Source organism: Carassius carassius, chromosome 2 (assembly GCF_963082965.1).
Source record: "Carassius carassius chromosome 2, fCarCar2.1, whole genome shotgun sequence".
Taxonomy (NCBI): domain Eukaryota; kingdom Metazoa; phylum Chordata; class Actinopteri; order Cypriniformes; family Cyprinidae; genus Carassius; species Carassius carassius.
Genome location: NC_081756.1, coordinates 25,576,921 through 25,589,427, shown reverse-complemented (window position 1 = coordinate 25,589,427; position 12,507 = coordinate 25,576,921). Strand labels below are relative to the sequence as shown.

Sequence of the window (12,507 nt, the reverse complement as noted above, 5' to 3'; positions counted from 1 at the left end):
CTAATCTTACCTTTAAAAATCCCCTGCTGATTTACCTACTGTTGTATATATTTATTTATTTATTTATTTTTTGACAAAAACCACCTCTCCTTGAGTTTAAATCACTTTTGACCACTGCCAAACACCGTATGGCAGCGGTTGCACTTTGCTGTAATTCGCTTGCATATTTATTACTGAAATAATGGGAAGTATTTACAAGAACAATATGTCATAAACGCTTCACCACAGCTAGTGTGAGACGAAAGAGAAAAAGCATGAAAACATTTAAAATGGGTCATTATTATGGTAGCGATTATATCTATAAAAATATAAACCAAGCAGCTTTGTTTATCTTATGTAAATAAGAGGTTGCATTAATATCAGTTTATTGACATTATCCTGTTTATGATCAGGAAGAAAAAGGTTAAATTGATCCTTCATAACTATCAGCTGCCTTGTTTTTCAAATAACGTTATCACTTATTCTCACTATCATAACTGTCATTTTCAAATAAATCAGTATTTTTATTTGCCTTTCCTTTCAGAGCTCTCTGATGATGCTAAAGCAGACCTGCGGGAGTTTGAGGAAAGGGAACTTCAGAGGAAGCAGGGCCGTTTTGGAGGACGAGGACGAAGAAGAGGAGCGGATGGAGGGAGGGGAGGAATGGCAGGTAGAGGTGGGATCAGAGGAAGGGGAGGACCAGGAGGACGAGGAGTCAGTGGAAGAGGCAATTTCCCTCTATTTGGAATGGGAGGTTTCCGCGGTGATGGAGTTGGAGGTCGAGGGAGAATAAATGAGCAAAGGCCTCCGCTGATGCAAATGAACTTGGGGATGCAGGTAAGAGACTGATGGTTTGAAATGACACACACACAATACAAATGCTCCAACTGAACCTGTTCTAATAACACTGATACAGTTTTGTTGTACGACACCTTTAATTAAAAATTCGAGATGCACCAGTCATATGGCCAACAATTATTATCAGCCAAGTTGCCATTGCAGAAGGTGTGCGCAGTTGTCATTGTTGCAAGTGGATAAAGGAGATAATTATTATTATTAATATTATTTTTTAAATAAAACATCACAGTCAGAAAGAAGCAGACTCCACATAACATTATGAAAGTGTTTACATAAATATTTGGCATGCACCAATATCACATTTTCCAGAACGAGTCCAGTAAAAAGTATTTTTATGATTACGAGTACAGGAGCTCAGTATTAGGACCAATACTGAAACCAGATTCGGTGCATTACTAATGCATTTCATAGTGATTACGCATTTTTCAATGGTGTGAATTTAGGCCTAGAGTGGTCTTGAAATAATATGCATTTTTCTGTCTTCAAGTGAGAGAGCAAAATGTATTATTGTAATATGATAATATTAGGGTGTACATTAGAGTTCATTAAAGTTATCTTTGAAAGTACTAAATGTAGACCAGGTGAACCAAATGAACAAAACTCTTTGTGTTCACACTGTTCCATGAAATTGTTTTACTTTTTATTTGATAGCATTCCGCTTCTACTCACACTCTTTTCTGGAACCTTGTCTTTTTGAACGTTATCGAAGTAAATAAACCCGCAGAGTGCAGGACTGCTTAAATTTATTATTAACATGTTAAACTGATAAAGTAATATGTATGAATGAGAAAATCTAAATGTTAAAAATAACTATTAAATGCTATAAGCCACATAAACATTTTACTCATGCTGTCTGGCTTATTTTATTTAAATGGTCAAATGCTCACAAAATGATAAATAAAAAAAATCCTTTGAGTATTCACGTAATATAATGGTTGTCTTAATTTGATGTAAACAGTTGGGAGAAAATCAGATGTGTATTGGTCTATTGGATCCGTGCTTCAGCCGCCTAATTTACCTGCTGCTGTCTGTGTCATTAATGTTAATCTAACAGCTAAATAAAAAGAGAAAATTACTCGCTGCTCTTGAGTGAGTAGCAATACATCGTTTAATTTTTACATTTGGTTATACAGTTATACCCCACAGATGTAGAGGACAAAAAAAAAAAGTACCTCATTGTGGTTAGGATTTTTTTTGCCAGTCTTGGGAGGGAAGTTGTAATGTTGATCAAGTTTTGTGAATCAGAAGAGTCTACTATGAGAGAAGTATTTGAATTGCTTGATGGTGAACTTAAGAAGCATATCAGTTTTTAATTAATTATATGACCAAAACTTTGAACGTGTCAATATGTTCCCAGCAATAAGAGACCACGCTCTGACCTGGACTTTGATTTCTATTCAAACATGCTAAAACAGGGACATCCCTGTTTAACTGCATTTTTGATAAATAAATGCAGTCTTGGTAAACATCTTACTGACCCCTTTTGAAAGATAGTGTATAAATGATAACATTCTTTGCAACAGTTGGACACTTAAGTTAGGGCTGGACGATTTTCCAGTTTTATCAATTAATTTGAATGTAATGTTTTGCCACAATTAAATTTTTTATAAATCGAGGAATCACGATTTTGAATAGAAATATTACCAAACATTACAATAAGACACTTTGACAATATGCCAATGATAACAGTAAAGAGAAAACAATGATCCAACCGTATGTTGGCACACGTGATGTTGGCTCACGTGTGACGTGCTCCGTGAAAGACCATGAGGTGCAATTCACACAGAATACGCTTCTGTGTTGACCGATGCGATGCAGGCAGTTGAATAGGAAAAAAAATTGCAAGATGGGAGGTGAACAACTTTTAACTTGAGCATCGTGTTTTTTTAGTGTTTTGCATGAGATGCTGCAAGAGACGCGAGCACAACAGTCAAATGCATCCATGTTTACATGGAAATCAAATTACACATGTAATCAAATAAAAACCTGTTCAGAACTACTACTGTATGTATGATATTTCATTTTTGCATCATGGTGACAGGCTGAAAGCTGCTGTTTCATTTGTTTTTTTACAGAACATTTATAGTTAATAAATTTTTACTGGGGTTTTACTTTCAGTCATTTTGAATTTGAATTACCTTGACTTTTTAAAGCAATTTCTTGTATTTTTTTATTTTTTTGAACATATAATATGTTTAAGACAAGTTTGTTCAAGATGTAGTTGTAGTTCATGCATCCTTTTTGCTAGGATATTTAACGAGTGATTTTGAACATTTACATCATGTCGACAGCTTCATGTGTGGTGCACTTGGAATATAATTTTCTTTAACTAAAGGGTTAATAAAGAAAAAGTTACTTAAATCATGTTGTAGTTGCATTTTCAAGTTGACTAGTCATACAATAAAAAAAAAAAATACAAATCGAGAGTCGGTTGAATGTTCTAAAAAAAAAAAAATGTTTTATTTCTTTGCTATATCACCCAGCCTTACCTTTAGTAGTGACCGCTATTTGCAAACACAAATTGTAACTTCGTTGGTGATCAGGCAGATCTCTTGAAATTAGATTTACCTTTTGAGGCTGTTAAAGATAATGCATCAGTTGTGTCTTGTCTCATCCTCGTGGAGTGGGAGTCCGTTTGCTTTTGAGAAAGACAATTATCACCGTTCTCACTCCCTCTTATCCATGTTGATATATGGATTATGGCAAATAACTTGGTGGCAGTCCATTGAGGAAGCATTACACCAAATTAAATTTGTACTTTGCTGAAGGATTTAGCTTTCAGCGCTTATTTTATTATTAAATATTTGTCGAGGGTGTAATCCCTTTGCGCTTGAGCTGTTCGTTCGAGCTGCACCTTTTTTTTTTTTTTTTTTTGCTGATTTTCATAGAAAAGGCAAGCCTTTTCAGGCTTTTGACATAACTTGTCATTCCTCAACACTGATGTGTTCTTTTACTTTATGCTTTAAACAGTGGTATATAGATAGCAGCACTGCTGTAATGATTTTATTGAATTCCCCTCCACCCCTGTCTATAAAGTACAAGTTGTCTTCATCTGATGATGAGTTAATAAATCTAAAATGTATAGGTTTTTCAGGAGACAACAGAGTGTATTTGTGAGGTTTAAGGAGTTAAACAAAAGGGTAAAAGAAATTGAGCTTATATTATTGATTGATGGTCTTTCTATTTCGCCTCTCTTTTTTTAAAGCAACAACTCAGAATGACTCCTCCACTTCAGCATCACCACCATCAGTCTCGTCTGCCTGGTCTGAGGGGCAGTGGGGGTCCTGGGCTATTCCCGGACCCGGGCACCCCAATTCCTCAGCAGCCACTGCAGCTGTTTATGCCACGTCTGGCCCACCATTCCCCAGGGCCCAGAACACAACATGACACGCACGTACCTCGCTCATTGAACTCACCGCTGCGGCACTCACTTGCACATCCCAACCAACACCAGCAGCATCAACAGCATCACCACAAGAACATTCACATCAACCCTCACTTCAGAGGACCCTCCTCCTCACCTGTGCAAGGTATAGCCCCAAAGACCACCAACCTGATTTTTATATAGTTAGGTGAATGGAGGCTGTCTAAGCATCTGCTGTAACATGTCTTCGACATTGTAAAGTGCCTATCTGCTTGTTAAAGGGGTCATGAATCAAAATTGTCTGGGTATTTACACATAATAGAGGTCACTCTGCAATAAAAACAAGCAAGTTTAAGAACTCAAAACTAACTGTTTTAACCCCAGTTCAAAGTATGAGTTTTTCTCTATACCCTTCTTAAACACCCAGATTTTAAATCAGGAAAATCATTCCCACTCTCCTCTAAACAGTCCTTAACATGTGTCATTGTTTTATGTATTCAAGGAGGTGTTCTTAACAACTCCTATCTGTCCTTCAAATGAAAGCCTTTTTTGGTGCAAAACACTTCGCAAACTTTATAAACTAACCTCAGAGAAACCAAAGAAAGTGCATTTCATGATCATCATGACCTGTGGTTGGTGTAATATGTTAGGGCTCATGTACAGAAGTACTTTGTCAAAAGTGGTTTACTGCTGTGTATGCATTAGTGAATCAAGCCACTAATTAAATGTTTAACATCTCACTGTTCCTGATAGTTGCTTGAAATAGCTGAAGCAGTCCATTCGAGCCTTGTTGGCTGTTATAGTAAAAAGGCAGTAAAATTTTCAAGAGAGTCCTACATATAATACTCATTTCATATGCAAAGATATTATCCAATCACAGCAGTGGTCATTTATATTGAAGTCTCACAGCTAGACATGCCCTTCCAACAGAGCATTCAAATCAGAGGGCTAAAATAAGGCTTTTATAATGACCATTTATCTCTAAATTGACACTTTTTGATGGAGAAAAAAACCCATATGATTATAAGCACGCCTCAGGAAAACATATGAAATCCTTTAAAAATAAATTTCATGATCAAATCATCCCATCATTTCCAAACTCTGTATTAGGTGCCAAAAACAAATCGCTAAGATTGCTAATACACTCAAGGTTTGTGGAAAAAGATCATGTTTGTGACTTTTAATGGCCAGACAGTGATTCATCTTTTTTTTTTTTTTGAACAGGAGCGGGCGGTCTTACAATATCCCGTTCACGAGGTCCTTTCAGAACTGCATATCTGTGCTTTACTCTCTTAATTTGCTACCGGTACAGCCTGCGCTCAGGACTGTTATGCATGCGCAGCATGCATGGCCCAGTGCTTTCTGCGTCATGTATTTTCTTTGCGGGGTCTGTGTGCACAGCATGTGCATAATGGTCCTCAGAGCAGGCTAACCAGTGGTAAATTAACGGCCCTCAGAAAAGGCAAGTTGTCAATGAGTGACAGAGCAGAATAAGGATGGCAAAGCAAAGTTTGGATGTGCTGTCCTTGAAGGATGTTCAGCGTGGCCTGAAAAATGGTCAATTTACTCGCGTCAGGGAAGTCTGACTCGGGACATTCTTCTCAGGGACATTAAATTGTTCGGTTAAAAAGTGATTTAATTTTGCAATGGCTACAAGCCAACGGTTTTGTTCATATTTTGCTTATAATTTTAAATGATGTTTTTTTTTTCCTCTGCGACTTCATCGTTTCCTTCTGTGTTGACAGCAAAATGTTAAATGAATTTTGTATTTTGACAAGACGAATTAAAATAACAAATAGACTACAATTTTTGTACAACCTACAAATTAATTTTTTTCTTTCTCTGCGACACTTTTCCTATTGTGTTGACAGCAAAATGTAAAACTTATTTTATTATGGACAAGACGAATACGATAACAAATACAATTTACAAATACAATACAGACTACATTTTTATTTGTTTTCTCTCGTCACTTTCAGTAGTGAATATTTAAATGTTAAATGTTTATATTTTAAACGCGATTTGTTGCTTCTTCATCTGCGTTAAGAAAAAATCCCATACCGTCACAGCCCTAGTGTACACTCTAGTTCTTTTAAGCTTAGTTTAAATGTGACACCACGATTAAATAGTGATCATAAATGGCTGTTGACATGGTATTCTCAACTTAAATGAGTATAGGCTTGGACCCAGAAACAGTATTCCTCACAACTTAACAAGCAGATTCCCTTCTCATTTGTTTTAAGGCCTTTGCATTTTTGGCTGATGCTTACTTGCATTTTTGCTCAGGTCATTTTAAAGATTTTTCCCCCTTTGGTATGGCCTTCACTCTGTAGGCAGTCCATCAGCGAAATGACTCCCTTTGACTGTCAGTTATCTCATTAGGTGGCCCAGTCTGCTCGCGAGAGAGCTGCACCGTTTAATCAGCAGAACAGTCCTCTCTCTGTGACCAGCTGTGACAAACCTTGGTTTAGACACATGGCAAGAAGAGACTTTCATGGTGTCTGTTACCCTGCTTCACTATCTGGTTCTGCATCCCTTTTCCTGTCTGACTCGTGCTTTCTCTATTTCCATTTAATCTCAGTTCCCTCAATGCCTCCTGTGCAGAACCAACCGAGGCCTAACTTCAGTCCACAGAGACCCCCGGTAAGTTACCTCACCTTGCTTTAAGATACAATTAAGTGATTTCACTTTGCATAAAACTGCAGTGTGTTACGGTTGAGACATCATGGTATTCCTTGGTTTGACTGGCACGTAGCCACCGACAGCAATATTTGTCTTGCTGTGTGGATGGCATGTCTCTAGAAATCTAAAAACATCATCATATGTATGCTCAATCTGCCAATTGAAATCGATAAGGAGACCGTGAAAACCTAGAACAGGTGTAAAAGCCCTTTACTTGTGTGTAAGGATGTAGAGGAGCTATCAGGCAGCTGCCCGTGCTGTAGCTAAAGTGATTTCTGCTGAGGAGACCTTCTGAACTCTTTGTTTTCCCAGTTCTCTTCTTTTTCCTCTCTGTTAAAAGGACTTTGATTATCCTTTTTACTACTGCTGTCTATAGGATGTATAGTTCAGTGTTTCAGTTTGGAATATGGATATGAAATTAAAACTTGATGTTTGGAAGGGTGGGGGGCATTTAAAGGGTTCATATGATGTTGCTAAAAAGAACATTATTTTGTGTATTTGGTGTAATGAAATGTGTTTATGCGGTTTAAGGTTCAACAAACACATTATTTTCCACATACTGTACATTGTTTCTCCTCTGTGCATAGTTTTTTACAAAGCTCATTCTGTCTGAAAAGCGAGGTGTGCTCTGATTGGCCAGCTATCCAGTGCATTGTGATTGGCCGAATGCCTCAAGCGTGTGACTGAAATGTTACGCCCCTTAACATATTGTGATGCCCTGTCCCAGTCAGAACACTGGCGATACAAGACAAAAACAATGAAACCCACTACAAACGAGCCATTTGTTGCATCCAGTGGGAACATTATCATGGGTGATCGGGAAAAACTACAAATAAAAAGTGCTACTCTGCACCAGCGGTCCTCAATTCCAGTCCTCGTGCCCCTCAGCTCTGCATATTTTGCACGTCTCTGTTAACACACCTGATTCAGATAATCAGCTCGTTAGAAGTGAGCTCCTTGCATGAACTGTGTTCCCATTGACATGTTCCCTACATAGTGTTCATTGCTCCCTACTCCCTGAGCAGGACACCTCTGTTGAAGTTTACCTCACTCCGGAACATTTATTCACGGATTTCTGCTCTAAATATCATTTAAATTCACGTCTTGCACACTTTAATGCATTTTAAATGGAACATATATGTTCGTGTCAAACTCTAATCATGGTGGAATGTCCTGTGATGCCCACTTCAAAGGGCACTTACATTTGAATAGAACAAACGTTTGAAGCCATAAGAGAAACATACAAAATGTGCAGAGCAGTGGGGCGCGAGGACTGGAATTGAGAACCGCTGCTCTACACTGCTCAAAACTCTCGTTTGAATTATCAGTGGCAAATCATATTTGGGTTGAACTGTTCTGAAACAGTGTTATGAATAAAACTTTTTTGGAAGACCAAACAAAGTATTTTCGCTTTCACAACGAAACAGCGTCTCATCAACATGGCCCCGAAAAGAACTTAAATTACACTTTCAGTTTTGATCGTACAGATAAGAGCAATACATCAATCGAATCTGTAAAGGGTCTACTTTTTTTTGTATACAGACATAACAACAAAAGCCTTTGTCTGCGCTGGTCTTCATTTAGATACGCGTCATTAAAATGAACTGTAACTCCGTGAATACTCAACAAAGAGACATGAGAGAGATATCTGTAGAAAGCTTGACATGTCTACTTTTAAACTAAACAAGTGCTGCCGAAAACAAATATTCTGTGATAAAGTAATCCATATGAAAACAATGCGATGTCCAGTCTTTCACATCTCCCTTCATTATCTTCTAATGTGACCACACCCCCGCTCTGAACACGCTTTTGAGATTATGTTTCACTGAAGCGCGCGGCTTGAATAGACCCATACAACAGAAAATAAAGTTTGCTTCGCAATGAGAAAAATAAGACCGAATTCACCCCAAGAAGATGTGATGTGGATTACCTCAGGATTTGAGATTTCCTCAGAAAAAAAGAATGAAGCACTTTATTCATCAGAGATCGTAAACATGAGTAAGTCTCTTTTTATGTATTTATATACTTGTACTAGTTTTCACATAACCTGTAAACATTTTACTAGTTAGACTTTTTACAAACTATAATTCCTGACTAAATGTATAATCAAGTGAAACATTCTGAAATTTAAATAACAATATACACTATTACCATACAAAAGCTTGACGTAAATAATATAAATGTAACAAATAAATGTAACCATAACAAATGCTGTACTTTCAATTTATCAAAAAAAAAATATTCTCATCTTTTCCCCATTATTATTAATAATAATAATAATGATACTAATAACAGTAAATGTTTTTTATTTTTATTTTTCATTTTTGTAGATAATCGATGTGTGACTGAAGCAATGATGCTAAAAATCCAGCTTTGAAAGTCAGCTTTGATTGTTCCTAATAAACTGTTTATCTGCACTCACAAGTGAATATTAAATTATTTTGTGGGATAATTAAATATATTCTAAATACACTACAAACATAAAAATCTATACATTTATTTTGTCCTTACATCCTTTCCTGTAACTCTTCCCTCTCAGTCACAAACTTGACTGAATGGCTCATTATGCAGCTCATTATGCAGGCCTTTGTCTTCTCAGGTGGAAATCACAATGATATTCATGATAGTTAACACCTATGCGCATATGACTTTTACAAACAAAAAGTGTCTTAGAAAATTTAAATCAATATAATGTTTTCTGTGAGTGAGTAAACGATGATTTTCACATAATTTAGAAAGAAAAATTCTAGGCTACAAGCTCCAGTTCTCAAAAGTCCCAGGAACCAATGTTCTTTGTGTTTTATGGCTTTAAAGTGATTTAACATTTTTAGTTTTTCACTAACCACGCATAAACATTTTTTTCTCAAAAACACAATCATGTACATACATGCTGCTCACATATTATTATAGCCCAGTTTGTGCTAATTACAGTGATATTACACTTTAGCCATTTAGATGTGTATAATCAACTGAAAAAAACACAAATGTCAGGGCATGACAAAACTTCTCCAGGCCCCAAAAATACCCTTAGACCTCAGAGGATTAATTGTGATAATCACTGGGATCAAGTAATTTACACAATGTCGGATAGGACACTCAAGACTCACATAAACTTGTACTATCAAGAGAGAATTTCCCAAGTGTTCATCTTGTCAGAATCCATGGTCCATTAAACACATTTTGCTGGATTGCAAATTTTGTTTTAAGGTGTTTAAAAAAAATATTTTAAAAATCTTTAGTTTTAATTTTGAATAACTGAACCTTGCTCTCGCCGTGAAGCTGGCATGGCATTAAAAAAAAAGATCACACAGCAGATACATTTAACTGCAAAAACTGATGTCACATCACCTAAAATATACCTAAATTCCTGATTGTGAAAAGGAAATTTTATGTCCATGTGTTTGTCAAATAATCATTTACTGTGACCCCTTGTTTGGGCACATTGTGGACATTTAAAATGATTGCTCATTTTTTTAAATTGCTGAATATAAAATAAGTTACACACACACACACACACACACACACATTCATGACACATTTCCAGCTGTCTGCCTCCCATAGCCATTCTGGTATAGACAAGACACAATTTAAAATGCCATTGGCATTTTGCAGGGAGTGGTGTCCATTAGCCTTCTGGGCAACTTGATTATCATACATTAGCATATGATCACATCTCATCTTACAATAGGCTGATCCATAATTTCTCTGAATATTTACTACTGCAGAGTTTTTGAATATTAATCTCCATTCTACCTATTTATATTGTATTTTATGTTTGATACTGCTTGTAGCAGAAATAGTTTATTACGCTTTAGTAAATTTGTATAAAATAAAAACATAGCCTGGCTTTATTTTACAAGTTAGTAGAAGTTTAAAGTTATATTTTCTTTTGTAAACAATATTTATTACAAAATGAAGCATTAGTTGGATGGATAAATTGGTTCTATGTTAGAATGTAGCACCATTAGAAGGATTTTTGTATATATATAACATTTAAATAGAAAACACTTAGAAATATTGAAGAAGTTAGTCTAGAAATGTAAGAAACTAGTTTTTCATATTTGATGTTTTGTGTTTGTATATCAGGGTCAGAAATTAATGAGGGCTTGGGGCAAAAATACTACCAAAATTTAAGATAAAGCACAATTAAAATCAACTTCTGACGGCTGTTGCCGTTTAAGTGAAATGTAAAAATTAAATGAAAAGTGTTTAATGAGGCATTACATTTAGATCTGCTTACACTGCATCTGATTTCTTTACATGTTTTTTTTTTTATCCGTGTTGAGCATTATAACCAGTCAAACACGTTTCTGTTGAGTGAGTTAATGAATGCAGTGGCCAATCAGAGGTGTTTAGATTAGTTACCGCACTCACTGAATTATCTCTCTCTCTCTCTCTCTCTCTCTCTCTCTCTCTCAAATTCAAATTCAAATGAGCTTTATTAGCATGACTGTGAAACACAATGTTGCCAAAGCATCAACATATTATATATAAGTAATAAAACAAACAAACAAAACATATATGTACAGATCATGTCATATGTAGCATAGTAAATATAAATAAATAGATAAATCCAGTCGGTCTCTCTAGAGAATTAGCTGACTCTGGCGTTGTGAATAGCTAACACATATTTAGCTGCTAGTGCAGCTGTACTATCATCTTCTCCCAGTAAGAAGAACATTTTGTCAGTGTCGCTCAGTTCAGAGAATGATGGAATTAAGATTTCAAACCTGGGCAGAAAGGTTTCTCTTATACTGGTGTATTTAGAGCAGAAGAGCAGAAAGTGTTCCTCATCCTCGATGTGCTGTAGGTCACAGTGTCTACAGATCCTCTGCTCTCTCTCTGTCCATGTTTGTCTATGTCTTCCTCTCTCTATCTCTAGATCATGGTCACTTAATCTGTATTTGGAGAGGATTTGTCTTTCTTTAAAATGTTTAATAAATAGATAACTGGCCAATTTAGTGGTTCTATTGAGGGCCGAGTAACATTGCAGTTTATTCTGGAGGGCAAAATGTGCTTTTAGTGCTTGATCATGAGTGACTTTTAGATGTTTGTGGATATGGTTAATAAAAGGTTTGGGGTTGATGGGGAGTATATTCTGATGGACGAGTTGAAGAGCGAGTGAGTTCAGAGGATTAGGTTCTGCTGAGCTTTCATTGGCGAGGAGGGCTTTATATTGCACTGACTCTGGGTCAGACTGATGGAGGTGATGCCAGAACTGAACACATCTCTTCTGGATCTCCATGTTCAGCGGGTACAGGCCCAGCTCAGCCCTGCAGGCCGCAGTGGACGTGTTTCTGTGAACCCCCAGAATATTTTTGCCAATTTCCAATTGTAATTTTTCTACTGATGTTTTATCCCAATTTTTAAAATTTAGTACTGGTCCCCAAATTTCACATCCATATAAAAGAATTGGTTTTATTATTGAATTATATAATTTTATCCAGGTTTTAATGGGTAATTTTAAGTGTCCACATCGTGACTTTATAGCATAGAAAGCCCTCCGAGCCTTTTCACCGAGTGTTTTCACAGCCAGACCGAAGCGTCCCGAAGCGCTGATGTCGATGCCCAGATAGCTGTAGCTAGAGCTGTGCTGCAGGACCTGGCCTTTATACAGGAACTGG

General features: G+C 36.6%; 1 protein-coding gene across 1 annotated transcript in view; it reads left to right on the top strand.

Annotated features, from left to right (window-relative positions):
- The window catches only part of LOC132107337 (RNA-binding protein 33-like), a 42,589-nt gene that overhangs the window by 6,904 nt on the left and 23,178 nt on the right, over positions 1-12,507 (top strand). The window contains exons 8-10 of the mRNA XM_059513572.1: positions 524-816; positions 4,043-4,367; positions 6,792-6,844. Coding sequence (XP_059369555.1) covers positions 524-816; positions 4,043-4,367; positions 6,792-6,844 — 671 coding nt within the window. The remainder of the gene's footprint in view (positions 1-523; positions 817-4,042; positions 4,368-6,791; positions 6,845-12,507) is intronic.